At 35.0% G+C, this 17,750-nt stretch overlaps 2 protein-coding genes across 2 annotated transcripts; one reads left to right on the top strand and one right to left on the bottom strand.

Annotated features, from left to right (window-relative positions):
• Window positions 1-2,618: 2,618 nt before the first annotated feature.
• On the bottom strand, window positions 2,619-10,487 carry LOC100367924 (putative RNA-binding protein EIF1AD). The gene is made up of 4 exons (XM_002735156.4): window positions 10,117-10,487; window positions 9,473-9,581; window positions 6,157-6,265; window positions 2,619-3,119 (listed from the first exon to the last, which is right to left on the bottom strand). Exons 1-4 carry the CDS (start codon window positions 10,201-10,203, stop codon window positions 2,807-2,809), a joined length of 618 nt encoding a protein of 205 aa, XP_002735202.1. The 5' UTR covers window positions 10,204-10,487; the 3' UTR covers window positions 2,619-2,806.
• Window positions 10,488-10,748: 261 nt separating this feature from the next.
• On the top strand, window positions 10,749-15,602 carry LOC100370761 (barrier-to-autointegration factor B-like). Its single transcript, XM_085494135.1, has 3 exons — window positions 10,749-10,836; window positions 14,094-14,245; window positions 14,772-15,602. Exons 2-3 carry the CDS (start codon window positions 14,120-14,122, stop codon window positions 14,916-14,918), a joined length of 273 nt encoding a protein of 90 aa, XP_085350261.1. The 5' UTR covers window positions 10,749-10,836; window positions 14,094-14,119; the 3' UTR covers window positions 14,919-15,602.
• The last annotated feature ends 2,148 nt before the right edge of the window (window positions 15,603-17,750 follow it).

Genomic DNA, 17,750 nt, shown 5'->3' with positions numbered 1-17,750 from the left:
TTCCATCCAAATCAGTCGAGACCCTCTTGTGCCTACTCTTCTGCACTAAGAAGAAACCACAAAGGTTTGATTTGAGCTCACACATTTTATCCAACAGCCATACTGCTATGTACATACTGAGCCATTTCATTCTAGATGTATTCTTAATTTGATCATTATGTAGATAATGCTTGCTTAAAAATATATCGGTAGCTGAGCTTTATCGTATACATTTAAAAATAAAATCTACCTAGGTTATTTTGGCCAGGAAGCTCCATTTATATGCACCAATGCCCAGTTTCCTAGTGTTCTTAGAATGGCCACAATGAGAACATTTAATTCCCTAGGATGTTTATATACAGACAAGGCAATAGTTCAGGAATTCAAATTGATGGGTTAGACCTCTCTGCTGGAGATACAGACCTTTAACCTTGCTTTCAAGCATCATGAATATCCACAAGTTAATTATTTTGGCTACATACTGCAAACTAGGTTAATTTTCTTTTGAAAATCACAAAGTTTGTAGCAGGGAAAATATTATTGGGGTTCTTTGGAAAATAAAAAAAAATACTAATCAAACATCCAGTAAGCAAATCAACTAAGATTTATTTTAACATCACATAATAAGTATTGACAATGCAGAAACAATGATGCTTTAAACATAAATAATTTCCCAGCTTGATAATGAAAGTTATCAAGTTTTCAGTGCTAGAAGCTGGTTATTAATCTAAATACAAACCAAAAAAACTGTTTGAATATGCAACTGCACTGGTTCATGTTTCACAAAAAACAAATGGCAGCCATATTTTACCTATTGAAAAATGATGCACACATGGACTTGTAATATTTGCCCGTGTTTTCTATCAAATTCAGACAAATTTCTAATTATGGAAAGTAATACAAGTGATAGTGGTACATAAAGGTGACCAGTGATAGAAGACAGCTACCAGGTCGAGATAAAAAAAACTTGGTACCAGTATAGGTTGCCCAAATTGTTTACAGGTCATCCTATTGGAGCTGTTATTCTGAAGACGATCCTAGCATCGTCGAAATATTGGTTTTTGTTTTATCTATTCAAGAAGTTTGAGAACTGGTTGAGCTACCTTTTGTATTTTTAAAATTACTGTTTATTTACTTGTAATATTTGCCCGTGTTTTCTATCAAATTCAGACAAATTTCTAATTATGGAAAGTAACAAAAGTGAGAGTGGGACATAAAGGTGACCAGTGATAGAAGACAGCTACCAGGTCGAGATAAAAAAAACTTGGTACAAGTATAGGTTGCCCAAATTGTTTACAGGTCATCCTATTGGAGCTGTTATTCTGAAGAAGACGATCCTAAGCATCGTCAAAACGTTGGTTTTTGTTTTATCTATTCAAGAAGTTTGAGAACTGGTTGAGCTACCTTTTGTATTTTTAAAATTACTGTTTATTTACTTGTAATAATTTGCCCGTGCTTTCTATCAAATTCAGACAGATTTCTAATTATGGAAAGTAATACGAGTGGGACTAGGACTAGGACTAGGGCATGAAGGTGACCAGTGATAGAAGACAGCTACCAGGTCGAGATAAAAAAAACTTGGTACCAGTATAGGTTGCCCAAATTGTTTACAGGTCATCCTATTGGAGCTGTTATTCTGAAGACGATCCTAGCATCGTCGAAATATTGGTTTTTGTTTTATCTATTCAAGAAGTTTGAGAACTGGTTGAGCTACCTTTTGTATTTTAAAATTACTGTTTGTTTATTTATTTATTTGGGGTGCTCCCGAGCTCATAGTATACCTCAATAGTTGTGGTTAGACTAACTTATTTTCTTGCTACTACATGTATTTACTTCGAGAGGGTACCCTGCATTCAGCTACATGGATCCTACAACTCAACATTCAGAAAAATCTAATATTCAACGATAAAACGAACCTGTTTTTTCAAGTTAAAGAAGCTTTATAAACAAATGATTGGATGTGATAAGATTTAATGACGACCTAAAATGATGAAAACTTGATCGCAGCCAAAGCTATGGTAATGGTTGCCTACTTACAAACTTCTGACCCAGATATCTTACAAATACTGTAATGGTTGGTATATGACACATACATTGTACATGTATATTAAAAGCTATACGTTTTTCTGTCCTATTGCAAATGTGAGCTCAGTCAATTCGATATTCAAAATAGTTAATATATGTACCTGACAGTTGACGTGTACATTAAAAAAATGGTCAAGAGGCTGTGAAACAAAAGGCATATATGTAATCTCGTCAGTGTCATAGTATTATTCTGCTTTGTATGAGCACGCATGAATCGAGCATGCACATACAAAGTGCGATCCAAAAGTCCATTGTTTTGGAATTGTAAAGAACTGTCAAATGAAATGGACAACTGGCTTGAATTTCAAGATTGTTACACATGTGTATAATTAGTTTATAATGAATCATTCACATACCGGTACACATTGAGTACAAGCGCAGTCATCTGGGTTGATTATTTGTATTCATATTGCCTTGCTTATTCTCGACGGACACGGCAGAATCATTTTCTATACACCTTATCCTGCCAGCTGCATGCAATTTTACATTGACTTGACGAGATAAGGGATACAGAGCAAAATCAACATACTGAAACAAAATAAAGTGCTACAATGTTCATTCTGAAATTGATATACGTGTTAAATAATCTATTGTATCAGTGATTATATAACTAATCACTAACATCCACAATATATGAACAATGAAAAGATACAATACATTGGTGAATCTGCAAACTAATGTATTGAAATTATGGTTATCATATCTATCTATCAATCTATCAATTCATAATCTATTTATTTATTTATTTATCAATCCCTCCTTCCTCATCACTAGTACTTCCATTATCCTTTTTCAAATCTGCATCATTGGTCTCTTCTTGATGGTAGTCATCCTCAAGGTCCAACCCTTCATCACTTTCCTCTTCACTGCTATCATCTGACGATTCATAAACTATATTGGGTCTATTTGTGTTTACAAACAGATCATCATCATTATCTTCTTCCTCGCTGGTATACCGATCACTTTCTTCGCTGCCACCTAGTATGTTCTCTACTGTACAAGTTGACACTGGCATGGACTCTTCTTGTTGACTTTTTTCCATATACTCAACAGGCCTAATGTGTAAAAGAATCATACAAAATTTATATGGAAATAATCCAGTGTTCTCCCCAGGCTCAGAGGCAAGCATGGCGGTCTAATTTGCATGCTAATTTGCATACTAATTTGCATATTTTTCAGGATTCACTCTCACAAAAACAAACATACAAGACAGTATTAAAATGTATGAGAGACTTTATTTAAATTACATAATACTTTACATAATATACCATAATTTAACAAGATCGTCATTTAATGTGAAACTGTTCCATAAAACTTAGTCTAAACTAATCCTTCTGACTTTGTTGTGCTCCAAACATTGGCTGCCTTACTGTAGTTAAACTCGATCGTCATAGACGTGCACGGGACTTTGTTCCATAAAGAAGATCCACTCTTTGCAATCATGTTGTGCTTTGAGCATTAACTGCACAACATTCCTAGTGGGAAAAAATGATAAATAATAAAAAAAACCAATGAGGATTGAGGTTCAAATAAATGTAAACATAACGATTGAATTGTGCCACGATCGGGAACCCAGTGCTGTATGGATAGCATTTCGTCTGCAAAACATGTTGTTTACATGTTGGTTTTGTCAGGTCAACGACAAGGAGACTCGGGAATTTCGAGGAAAAAAAACATCACTATTCAATTAAAATGAAAACGTAACAATAGAATTATGTATACAAATCGGGATTCCATCAATCATAGCGCGTGATGATAGCAGCTGTCGTTCGCAAGACGTTGACAGGCCGCCATCTTGGAAATACCTACACAGGTCAACATGTGACCGGAAGATTACAAAATTCGATTTTTTTTTTTGCTTGGACAAATTATAACATACGCGTACCCATTAATCTTTGAAGATATCCATAAATAATCTAATAAAAGCTGACAGTAACGAGTGATGTTTTTTTTTTCATGTCGTGTCTATACCAACCTCGTGTCTAAGATGTTGATTGAAATCGGTGTAGGCCTACCATGTTCGGTGTTCTTACGATCGGCAAAACATACACACACTGGCATTTTATTTCTAAAATTACTAAATCTTACCTGAACAATTGACCTTAACCAGGGAAATGTCTTTTCCCACGACTCATCAAAACCAGCCTCACGCAGTTTCTGTGTTTCTACACGCTTTCGTTTCTCTGCTGTGCTAGCGGTGATTGTACGTTTTAGCCGGGCAGCATCACCTTTTTTTCCTTTACATGTTTTGTCATATAGCATCTCGGTGTTTGCAACTTGAGTGACAATTTGTTCCCCATTGACAGCGTCTGTACTTCACACGTGTTTAACAATAGGACTGTTTAATTTGTCCCGGCAAGTTCAAAGCGCCGTGGCGTAGACGGTGATAATTTATGCAGTGCTACGTGTGAGCAGGTCAAATGGACGTAAACAATGCATCCTATTAGCATGGCGGTGAAGTTGTAAGCATGGCGGTCCGAGCCCAAGCGTGGCGGCCGGGTCGCCAAGCATGGCGGTGCCGCCATGCTTTGTTCTATGTGGGGAGAACACTGTAATCATACTCTGCAGATGCTTAAATAATCAAAGAAAGCTTAGAAAGAACTCCCGTGTGCTGAGAGTATTGGAGACACATTAAAAAATAATTCAAAATTACTTGAACTTGATATATTGATGGAAATGCAGAAAACTAATTATGCAAATAAGGTAACTAATATGAACACATTTAAGTGTAAAACTAATAAGGTCTGCGCAATGTAAAAGTAATAAGATCTGCGTAATGTAATATCTATGTACCAAGTTTCATTGAGATGTGATTAGAACCAAAAAATTATTAATTATTGTGCTAATTAAGAGAATTAATATGAACAGATTTTAACCCAAAATTAATCAGGCTGTCTATTGTCCTAGAGCATTTATGTACCAAGTTTTATTCAAATGTGATGATCAATACTTGAGATATCAGTATTAATTAATTATGTTAATTAGGTGATTAAGAAGCATAAATATTTACCAAAACTAATATGGTGTATAGTCCTACACATGTAGGTTCATTGAAATGTGATGAGTACTCTTTAAAAGTTTCATTAAAATTCAATGAGTGGTTCTTAGGACAAATTAACTAATTATGCAAATTAGTAGTTAATATGCACAATAATTTATCCTAAAATTAATCAGGTCTCTGCATAGTCCTAGAAGATCTATGTCGCAAGTCTCATTGAAATGTGATGATTAGTACTTGAGATATCAGGTGAAGGGCTGAAAATTAACTAATTATGCTAATAAGGTGATTAATATGCACAAATATTTCTCCAAAAACTAATTAGGTCTCTGCACAGTCCTCAAGTAACTATGTACCATGTTTCATTGAAATGTGTTCATTACTACTTGAAATATCAATAGCTAAAAATTAATTAATTATGCAAATTAGGTAATTAATATGTACTGATATTACCCTAAAAACTATCAAGTCTGTGCAGTCTCATATGACATCCATGTACAAAGTTTTATTGAAATATTATGATTAGTACTTGAGATATCAGTGGAAAAGCCGAAAAATTGATTAATCATTATGCAAATTAGTAATTAATATAAACAGATTTTTACCCAAAACTAATGAAATCTGCGCATTAGATCAGAGCATCCATGTGCCAAGTTTCATCAAAATTCAATGAGTGGTTCTTCATATATCAGTGGAACAGTCATGGAACAGCTAAAAATCAGCTAATTATCATGCAAATTAGGTAATTAATATTCATAGATTTTTACCAAAACCTAATCAACTCTGCGCATTATCCCAGAGCATATATGTACCACGTTTCACCAAAATTTGATTAGTGGTTCTTGAGATAACTGTGGAACAAAAAAAGTGACAGACATACATACATACCATTACATACATACATACATACATACATACATACATACATACATACATACAGACAGGGTAACTGCAAAGACTCCGTTTTGTGCTTCGCACACGGGAGTCAAAAAGCTGGCAAGTGTGATGAATACAATTGAATATAAGCAACAGAGTGATCACCATGATCATCTAATTTCAACCAAGATTTATGCACCCAATGAAGATTTACTTACCATTTACCCTCTTGCTTGATGTATCTGATTTGTCTAGGATATAATATCACTGCTATTTCTCCCTTCACCTTATCACCTTCACTTATAGGGTCGACGATCACAAAATCACCTACAATTCAATTTCAGAGGCATTGGTGAAGCTGCTCCTTTTTAAATATTAGTTAAGCATCATTCAAATTTACAACTTAAAATTGTGTTTATAAAAAGTATTTAAGGTATAGATGCAGGTTCATGGGCACTTGAGAGTGAATTTTCTTTTTTTTTGCTTTTTATTATCCAAACAGTCTTGGCTATAGACTGTTAAAATTTCACAGCATTGTGAATAGTGGAACATACTCAAAAGACGATTTCTCTCTTTTGAATGCTTAGCAAGGCTGTACATAAATAATCAAAAACAAACATGGTGAAAAAAAGTATCGGGATATCCATATTATGCACTATATTTAACTTTTTACAAAACGATAATAGGTTTAAATTCGGAACTGTTACAGTCATTTTAATTATGAGCATTAGCAAACTTCTTACTGAGTGAATGGTTATGCAAATTAGCCATTATCTCCACTTGTGTTTTTCAGTTTACCATGGAAGTTCAAATCTAAATAGCTCGCACAAATCTTGTTTATTTTGAGTAAAACTTTCACACAAGGTTTATCAGTTGTTTATTAACAAAGGGGTGTCCAGGCGTATATACAGTATGTTTTGTTTTCATACTGTAAAATGGTTAATTATTCACTGGGTTTTAATTTAGCTTATTTCGCTGACTGGAAAATGCGTTAAATTAAAACCCAGTGAATATATAAAATTTAGCATAGAACACATTATCTAAATGATAAAACCGTGAATTTAAAACCCACTGAATATGCCTGAAATGGTAAATCAGTGAAATTTAAACCCAGTGAAAATTAGTCATTTTACAGTATTACAAAGTTGTCAAGCAGGATGTGTGTTGTATAGTCAATCCCGGTCTGTATTTCACACTTTGAATGTCATTGTCCAAGAATGCAAAGCTTTAAAAATAAGCCCAGACGTCCTTTTGTCCGTAGAGACGTTGTCAAAATAGTGTGAAAATGTCATGACAAACTGACAAAAACTGTGGGAGCTAATTAATTTTCAATCTCTCTGACCAACCAGAAAACACGAACCGAGATAATGGCCGTTTTATGAAAGTGACGTTAATCGTCCATAAAAATGGCTATTGCATCACGACGACATGCCAAAATCCATCATACACCGACGCTTGCTGATGTTCAATCGTCAGAAAAATAAATAAAATAAAAATATTTAGAATACTAGGGAAACGGACGTAAAATCATCCGCGGAGTCAAAACCTTGCGTGAAAACTGTCATAGCGTAGTGTTATCTTTTCCACTTTGGGGGGGGGGGGGGGACAATGGATTATGTAAAGCCGATGAGATATTCATACAGTTATACAAACATAGCGATCCCCATTGGGTGGGTTGAGTCTAAATTTACCTTTCCTCAGACCTTTAACAAATACTCTGTATGACACAGTTTTTCACGATCTCCGGTGAAATGGATCGTGCGAAGTTAGACGGCCAGGTTGAAATGGGTCGTAATATTTTGCTACACAACGGCTATTCACAGTTTTTGTACTCAATCGCTCAAATGCCGGTGAGAAAAAGTCGAAATGGGAGACAACTATTGTAAATCGAAACAGGTTTCATTCAACTACAAGCAGACGCGATGGGTCGATAAAAATTAAAACGAACCCTGACCTCTGGAAATACCTCATTCATAGAGTGCCATAGTACCAGAGGTTGCCGAGCACGGCCGTACAACGTACTTTGCGACATCGCTACAGATGCATGCTAGCTAACAAGGGGGGTTCCGATTAAGGTAACCAAGATGGCATCGCAGAGTGCGTGATTTTTCCCGCGGTGTTTAAAAACAGCATCACGTTGCCTATGTTTCTGTAATTTTCGGGGTATTTTTTTATTTTTAAGTAACCGAGCATTTCACGTTTGTGTATTTGGCCACTGGAAAGTTAGTTATCGATGACAGCACAGCAATGATCTGAATGGTGTTTATCGACTACTACATCGCAATGCTATCAGCACGATGATCGTTACAGCGAAACGACAAATGTAAAATTAGTCAGTTTTATAATGCCTTCGGAGAAAAAAATGCGTGAAAAAAAAATATTTAACAGTACTCCACTGGAAGCTGCCAGGCTGAAAGTTGTCGACATGTTGCGAGATAAGAGTGAAAAAGTTTACTTATCATTTACAACTGTATGTTTTTTGTATTCCGCTTGCATGCTGGAAGCGTCTCCGTCTTGTCTTTTTTTTTGTAGTTTGCAAGACTAGTTGGTAGCGCTTGAGGTAAGTTAAACAGGGTCGCGGACAGAAAGTTACACATCGCCGCACCGTAACTGAGGCCAGCAACTAATTTGCATATAACATCAACAGTGACTTGTCAATCAAAGAGCAACGTAAACAAACTTTCGGGACTTTTAGTCACATACGCGTGCCTCGATTCCCTACATTTTAAAATCCATTTTTGGGCATGTTCTAGCATTGACAATGCTCCGAAATTTCAACACTATCTAGCCAAGACTGTCTGGGTAAGAAAAGCAAAAAAAAAAAAAAAAAATCACTCCGAGTGCCCACGAACATGAATCTATACCTTAAGGAAAGCATTTCGATTGAATGCATATTGCATGTATGCGTGTTGCAATGTGTATATCTATAAAACCAGGGAATTAAATATATATTTAACAATTGAGTCAATAATCTTCAAAGAGCAGTCAGAATGGCATTCCTTTCAACATATTGTCATTGTTTAAATCACTGACAAATCTATAAGACACCTGTTCAAATTTAGCCTCCCGGGGTACATTCTTTTACAATTTACATTCTTTTACAATTTACATCTGTACAATTTATTTGACTGTACATTTGTTCATGAGAACTCAATACCTGACTCTGTTTTCAAGCAGATTGTTAATCAATACAGATTTAATTTTCCACAAATTGAAAAACTTGGTTAGAGTTCCTGAAATTTTAGAAAAGTACATGTACGGTAATATAAAGGGTTCAAGTCTAGATTATAATCATGCATTATAACCACTACCAAACTGAGGAGTAAAATGATTTCAAGTAAGCACATGATGTTGTTCAGATTTAATGCTGTGCATGGTTACTATCCACTGGTGAATATAATCACAATATTTGATTACAATTAAGACACTTATATGTGGAAAATGTTAGTTTTGATTGTATTGGGAGACAACGCCTAGTACAACATTAACATCTGGATTTTTGAACAATAGAAGGAGAATAAAAGGATGCCATACCTCTTTTAATCCAGACATTCTTCCTAAATTTGGAAGGCATGCTGACAAGAAATTTATCCCCACCTGGGGCTTCCACCTCATGGAGGTTATTACCACGTGGTGCACTGATCTACAAAACACAATGAGAAAAGTTACAGTCATGTTTAAAAATAACAATCAACAGATCATATATGAAACAATTTTGCTACATCTATCTAAAATTAATCATTACTGGCATTAGCGCAAACTGTATCCAGTATGAAGCAGCTTGTCTATCTTCCATATTTTAGTCGCTAGAAGTGAACCAAGACAAAAATGATACATATGTATGCGCCTGGCATTAATTATCAATGTCATAGTCAGCTTCTATTTGTTGCTTTTACTTTCGCACTTTTTAGTGCCTCTTACAAGCTGAATAATGTACAATGTACTAAGGAAGAGCACAACTAAAGTAAATAAATACATTGTGTATATCAAACTTAGATACTAGTAGTAGGCAAGTGGATCATTTGAAACTCAGAACTTATATATTATCACTTATTATTATTTGGTTGAAATCGTTAATAAAATACAAGCCATTCTTAGCTGAGATAATGTGAAAACTGAAGGAACAACTTCCTAATAGTTTCAAATGGTCCACCTCTATAAAACAGAATAGTGCACACCTTAACGATCCGCTGATTATCCTCTGGTAGTACGTACTCACTGAGCACTTCACCAAAGACATGTTTACGCTTGGTCGCTTTGGACATTTTTATCCAGTAAAATGACGAAACGCCTCACTAAATATATAACGTTCGGTTTAAATTTTTTTTTTTTACAATATTGAGTCGCAGTTCAAAAACGGAGGTCACGACCGAGTTTGCTTGTCTAAAGTCTTTGTCGTCTGGGCTTGAACAAGCCAACACGTCTTCTGAAATGCTTATTGCTCCATAATTGCAATGTATTGTGTAGTTACAACGCGAAACTTGTCTGGATTCCACAGGATTTTGAGCAACTGACAGATAACAATACACGCAATATCGCCATTTTATTCAACATGAGGGCCAACCTCGATTTCGATTTCGCAACGCAGAGAAATTAGACTCCCTAGAATATCCATACTTCAAGAAAGCAAGGTGTATTGTGATTATTTTCAAACGCTGACTGATTACATTTAACATAAATTAAAACATGAAATTAAATTATTGCAAAATTTTGGAAAAATGAAACAATAATATCAGCCAGCGACTGCTTTATTAAATGATTTTGTCATTTGGATGTCATTTTGTTGATAAGTTAAAGAGCCTTGAAATTGGCCCTCTACGGCAGATTTTGAATATTTTTTGTCTCAGTACTTTAGTCGTTTATTTGATTGTGTTGTGCGTCAATCTGTGAGTTTCCAGGTAATGTGTGCCATTTTATCTCTCGTTTCATAATTTGATATTGCATTTTTATTTCATTGCCGCTCAAGGACTCACGTGTTGTAAATGCTCCCATTTATGGAGCGTTTAAGTGAGTGATCAATGACAGAGTTTGATTGATTGAACGATTCATTCAACTTCCTGGTTAAGAATATTAATTGGGTGGTTGTGGTACATTCCGCTCAATAATTATCAGAAAGCTTTTGGAGGTTGATGGTGGAATCACGGAAGTCAAATAATATCTTTTGTTTAGATGACATCCATGGTTAAACCAAGAACAGCCGTGGTTAAACAAAAAAGTGACGGTTTACTTACATGTGATACAATTCTCAGAAAAACTGACTGATCAAAACGTACTTAAAAATGTTCGATACAATTGTAAAACTAGTTGTGCTTTACTGCAGTGAAATTTGGACGAGAAGAACATATACAAATTATGTATTATGGGAAAATCTGGTTACACCAAGGGAAAAAGTACAAATACATTTCTTCAAATATCTTCTAAAAGTAAATAGCATTTAGCATGGAGGTAAAAAGAGAAGGAGTCACAGCCAAAATAATCCTCCTAAACTTCTTTTGTTTTAGCTTCAAGCGTTGCTGCGTACAGTACGCACTCCAAGGTCTTGTTTTACGTGTGTCACAGTAAAAGCCAAAGGACATAAAGCATGCGCAGATCTTTTATACGTAGAGGAATCGTGTTTGTGAGAACGGGAAAGTTGGAATTTTGAAAATCAGAGAATTTCTTGTTAAGTTTATGTAATTTTTCGTTTTTCAGCACATTTTCCGTTGTATTTTTGAATCGGTAATATTGTAATGTTTCGAAACCTTGCTAGTACTGTTTTTTAGTCCAAAATAAATATTGTTTAATGTTCCTTGCAATGACACTTTTTGAAGTTTATATCCCGTGTATGTCCTACTTCCTATGGCAGTGCGTCAATTTTCTTTATATACCATGTACAAGAAAATCGCTGCATTTTTTTGTTTTCGGGTAATTATTTCGTTCACAGCATATGCAAAAAAATTCTTCGTCTTTAATATGCTCTTCGATTTCATTTACGTCTTCTGAATTTAAGGATATAGCAGTTTTAGCATCGTAGTCAAACTTGTGCGTGTTATCAATCGTCGCCATATTTGTTTATAAGAATTTGACTAGAATTGGCACGAAAATCGCCGAGTGCTGCCGAAGGCTTCCGTAGTATGCTAATACATGGTAATCCTCACTGCACTAAGAGGAAACTGTCCTCCTAGATCCGTTCGGCAAATAAACTTCCTGATCTATGTACAAACAGCGGCGACCATCCTGGTACCTCTGATCTAAGCTTGGCTGTGCCTCCTTCTCTTTTTACCTCCATGCATTTAGCAAGTAATTTGACAAGCCCGCTAGAGCTGGGAAGATAATAATCAAAATAAATAATTTTAGTCCAAATTCACTAGTTTATGAAGCTTATTTGGACATTTTCTTCTTAATTGTAATCTATAATATTATATAAGGAGAATCGAGAAATCATGATTAAAAATACTAACTACGGTACAATAAAACCAACTAGACTGTGTTTACAAAACTTAGATTTTGGAGTCACTGAGGTGGGCAATGGATAACTTGGCATAAAGATGAGGTAGTTTATTTAATCAGTGCTAAACTAGAGGCTGAAATTATAATTACGTTCATTGTCATATAATTTGTTTATTTCAATTTCTCCTGAAGTCACATAAATTACACTGGTGAAAGGATGTTTTGGGGATGTAGTGTATATAGAGGGGTAATGGTGGGTATCATATAATTTGTTCATTTTCAACATAGATTGGTTAAAATAAATAAATTAATATTCATGAGCAATGAAAAACCTGTCTTTTCAGTAAAATTGTGCCAAAATAGTTTTAAATTGACTGATTTTATCGCTACAAGCTAAAAAAAATAAAAGTGTTTTTTTAGACACGATTCCACAGAGATTGGACGGTGCCCTCATGCCAATCCTTCACCATTGTATTCAAACGAATCACGTGGTGCGCTGTTACTGTCTCCTTCAACACCCTAGGAAAGTAGGCCTACATTACACTTCCTTGAGTCAAACCCGAGATTCAACCATTAGGGGTGTTTCGGTAAAAAAGACATCGCAAAGCATGCAAATTCAATATTTTCAAACCAGTATACTAAAACAAAAATGCTCAGTGATGCAAAAGAAGGATAGATATTTATTACTTTTCAGTGTACACATCTCTGTTGATCCAATCCCTCACATATTCTACTCCCAATTATTTCTGCGTAAAATGGAATAGCCTCTTTCCAGTAAATATTCTGAGTAAAATCATGTGATAGGCTGTTAAAATTGGCTGTTACATACTCTTCCGCCAGTCTGGAAAATGTGTTCAATTAGCTCTCATTCGAGCAACAATGCAGATTTCCCAGTGAGAGTGAAACTGGTTCGACTCTGCCATTAGAAAAAAGGGGTGTTTTCAGCATACATACAATACACTGAATTTTAGAACAAATCTTGCATTAGTTACAGCAGCAGAATACCACAGAAATATCAGACGAAACATGAAAACACAATATATTGTATTTTGGCCTGAACCCTCTCTATTGCAATTCCAGGAATTACCCCCATATGTGCAACCATTTTCCACCTTGATACCACCCACCCCTGAAAACAAACTCTTAATACCACCACATAGATAATGTATTTCTTTATTACCGGTACCTGTAAAAAAATAGTAAATTTAATTGTTTCAAAATGTTTGCACTATATGCCAATCATGTTACAGTTTCACTACAAACTAAATTCTAAATAATTGAATATCATATCACTGGAAGTTGTAGTCAGTAATTATTCATATATTATGTTGTAAATTATCCAAAAAACGATCATGCTGGTATCTGTGCAGCCTTGAATTTCAGTGGCTTACTTGGGAGAAATGTGTGTGTGAATATTTAGAATGCTACAAAAACCTGATGTTTTAGTGAAAAATGCTTTATTTGTATTACATCAACAATGTCATGACAGTGTGACCATTTAGTTATGTTTATATCTTTATAGACAATTACATTTTAATCTGGTTTATTAAAATGGTTTATAAATGTAACCATTCACACATTTTTCTAACAAACCCAGCTATTGTTTTCAATACAATACAATACAATAGTGTTAATTGTTTTTTCTTATTTTGAATGACGAAGAGATGATGACAATTTATGCAGCGTTATTCAGATGTTCAATACTTTCTTCTGCGCCTCTCCATAGATTCAGAATTTCGGAGTTAACTGAAGATGTCGTCTACGTCTCAAAAGCACCGTAATTTTGTAGCTGAACCCATGGGTGATAAGCTAGTCACAGAACTTGCTGGAATTGGAAAAGTGCTGGGAGAACGCCTTACTGATAAAGGATTTGACTTGGTATGTAAATAGTCTAGTTTTTACATGATACATTTTTGTATCAATCATGTATGTGAGTAGCCTGACAAGTTGGCGTAGGTGACGCCCTGGACTGCTGCTGCTGCGTTGGTGGGGATCGCAGCAGTCCAGGGCGTCACCTACGCCAACTTGTCAGGTGAGTATGTGAGCAAATAGCAATGCATTACATCTACGGTAACATGCATATACCATATTTGCTCCATGAGAAGCACAATATAAAACACAATCACTGCAAATGTGTTGGGTTTTTAAAAACACTGGCGCATTAGTATATTTTTTAATTCAGAAAATACAACTTCACTATACATGACCAGGCTTCAAATAACAATTAAAATTAAGACTAATTTTTGCATATATGTGCGTTCATCAGATCTGTACTTGTTTCAAGGTTAGGGTACATGTACATGTAACAAACTTTTCAATGCAATGCAATACTGGCTGATCACATGACCATGCTTGACCAAACAAGTCACTAGGTATAATAACTAAAAACTTAAATTTTTTACAGGCATACGTGGTGCTTGGACAGTACCTTGTACTCAAGAAAAATGAAGAACTATTTATTGATTGGCTGAAGGATGCAGCTGGTGCTAACAAAAAACAGTCCGCTGACTGCCATGCCTGTCTCAAACAGTGGTGTGATGCGTTCTTGTAGTCTCTATCTTATGTGACTGAATTTAATCAACAAATAAATTGCCGCCATTGCTTTACATCTTTTTGCCCCAATGAAACATACCATGTTTCTAGTGTGTCATATCGTGCTATGCCTTTCATAATTGTTTGCTAATTTCTATTTAGCTGATTTTTTAACTGTTGGGAACCATTTTGTATTTATTCCAATGTGGCTTTTGTATAATAATTGATGATTTTGCATTGTTATGCACATGTCAGATGCCATAAATCATATACTATTTTTCATTGGAACATTCCAGAATTGAATTTTTGTTACAAGCTTCATCTGGAATTTTATCTTCTTTATGAATTGTGTTCTGCCAACAATATCCCCAAATTTGCATGTGTAGCTTCAATTTTGTCCACTTGTGTCGATCGATTAATTCCCAGCATACATCTGAGAGCACACATCTGAATTTTGTGTTTATTGTACATGTGGGACCCACATCAAACATACATCAAGTGAGAACATGGTAGTTTAGTTTTCAGATTCAGGTGTCAATTTGTTTTCAAATTTAAACAGAATGTAGAATTTCTCTTAACATAGTTTAGTATTTTTGATATACAATATTGTAAATGCGGCAGTTTATGAACTTGTCTTGTATCGACATAAGCCAAATAGTCAACAACTGTGTATTTGAAACAAATAAAATGAAATTTTACACGAGTTTGTTTCTTTGTTGAAAATTGTCCGGTTTTAGTGGTTAATCAACAGGTCCAGACTGTTCTCTCGTGCAACTTCTTCGTGTTTAAAAAATATTTACTTTTGAGGTGAAACCCACGAGTCAAAACCAGTTTCTATGGTAAAGAAATGCAACGAGGGCAAAGCACACAAATCGAGTCTTTGCCTCTCTGTTCCACTGACATCTCTGGAACTCACTCACTGGATTTAAATGAGTGTCCTGGCAAATTTTTTCACTTTTTAGCTCCGCTGTTGACTTTTTCGAGCTGAGCTTATACAAGTGATTGTCCATTGCAGTCAGTCGGCATCCTTTTACACATCTTCTTGAAAACTACAAGCCAGATTGTTTTGATACTTTGGTGTATATGCACCTTGGGTAGACCTCTTAGATTTGTGATATTTTTAATTCTTCAATTTTGGTCAATATTTTGTCATTTTTCGTAAAAAAGGATGTTTTAGACATCTTGTTAAAAACTGTCAGTCTGATTCATTTGGTTTATATAAGTACTATAGGTTGACCTCATATTTGTTACCGACAGGCAGAAGACGTGTGACTAACAAAATGTATGGTTTTGTGACCTAATTAAGTGTATCGTAGTTCTAATATCTAGAGACCCAATTGCAGATTTGCTATAATTGGGCAATTTTCTGATATCCAAAAACATTTAAAGTACACTTGCATAGGTGTATAAGTGCTTGAATAAATCAGACAGCAAATTGGAGATGTATACAATCAAATTTAATCTGTTTGCTTTAATAAGTTTGTATTCAAAACTTCAATGCATTGCAGAACTAAATTAGTTGCAATGCTCATTGTTTAAATGGCTAATTTTAAATTTACCTTATTTGCACATGAAGCTCTCTTCAGTGTCTAAAATACCTGATCATGTCTTGCCATCAGAAGACAGTGTTCTTCCATTAGTGTCTAGGCCATTTCCACTGTGCCATATTTTTACTGCGCAAATGCATTTCTGAACACCTATTACCACAGAGGCCATTTCCACTGTGCCATATTTTTAACTGCGCATTGGCAATTCTGATCACCTTTGGCCATTTCCACTGTGCCATATTTTTTTAATGCGCATCAGCATTTCTGAACACTTTGGCCTATTACCACCTAGGCAATTTTCACTGTGCCATATTTTTACTGCGCACTTGCATTTCGGAACGCCTTGGCCATTTCCACTGTGCCATATTTTTTACTGCGCATCAGCAATTCTGACCACCTTGGGCTATTACCACCAAGCCCATTTCTGCTATGCTGTATTTTTTACTCTGCACTAGCATTTCTGAACGCCTTGGTCTAGGTTTTGATGAGCTTTTATTTATACTGGAACAAAGTTCATAAATATATTGTGTTCCATAAGAGAATGAGAAACTGCAACACAAATGCAAAAGATACAACATATGTTCAACTTGTGCATGGTATCTGTCCGAATGCTGGAAAGTGACAATATTTCAAACGGTTACTTGTACAATTAACTATAACAAATGATTCACTGATTTGTAATTCACCCACTGTGGTTTGTTGGTACCACATAAGGTGGCAAATACAACCTCCAGTATGTTTTATGCAGATCACAAATATGTACTGTAAAATCTGTTTTAGAAGCCGTGGTCTATTGAAATGGTACAACAGAAAGGATGCAGCTTCTATGAGAGCATCTACACATACGTGAAATGGTGAATTGTTCAAAAAGAATGGGCAAGGAATATCTGGTAAAAATATTTAATCTTGAGATAAGGATTGTTATCTTTACTCATGCACACACCAATTTCATTCAAACTAGGATGGATTACATATGAATACTATTTTGTTTCAAATATTAGCACATTAAGTAGAACTTCGACAAAATTCAGTTAATCATTGAGTTAAATAGAGTCAAATTAGCATTTTTGTTAATTCGTAAACATGCATGCAGCATTTTCATTCAAACTAGGTTCAAATAACAATGGATTACATAAGCATATTATAAACTACTTTTTTCATTTATGTGCAAATTATTTTTTTTGGACTAAATTGTTACTTACCGGGAATTTCTATTTATGCATGCACTTATTTCACTCACAGTTGGTACCAAGTTTGATATACATTACTAGTATATTACCATACTTTCCTGACTTTATGCTCTG

The sequence above is a fragment of the Saccoglossus kowalevskii genome, chromosome 2, assembly GCF_978046115.1.
Source record: "Saccoglossus kowalevskii chromosome 2, keSacKowa6.1, whole genome shotgun sequence".
In the NCBI taxonomy this organism is placed as follows: domain Eukaryota; kingdom Metazoa; phylum Hemichordata; class Enteropneusta; family Harrimaniidae; genus Saccoglossus; species Saccoglossus kowalevskii.
Note: the sequence above shows the minus strand (reverse complement) of the source record. Positions and strands in the feature narration are given on the sequence as shown.

Excerpts from the sequence above, each read along its gene's own strand:
- LOC100367924 (XM_002735156.4), bottom strand. The coding sequence starts at position 10,203 with ATGTCCAAAGCGACCAAGCGTAAACATGTCTTTGGTGAAGTGCTCAGT. Across the intron at positions 6,266-9,472 it reads GAATGTCTGGATTAAAAGAG|GTGATTTTGTGATCGTCGAC; the intron begins GTATGGCATCCT and ends ATTGAATTGTAG. Across the intron at positions 3,120-6,156 it reads ATCAAGCAAGAGGGTAAATG|GCCTGTTGAGTATATGGAAA; the intron begins GTAAGTAAATCT and ends TTTACACATTAG.
- LOC100370761 (XM_085494135.1), top strand. The coding sequence starts at position 14,120 with ATGTCGTCTACGTCTCAAAAGCACCGTAATTTTGTAGCTGAACCCATG. Across the intron at positions 14,246-14,771 it reads CTGATAAAGGATTTGACTTG|GCATACGTGGTGCTTGGACA; the intron begins GTATGTAAATAG and ends AATTTTTTACAG.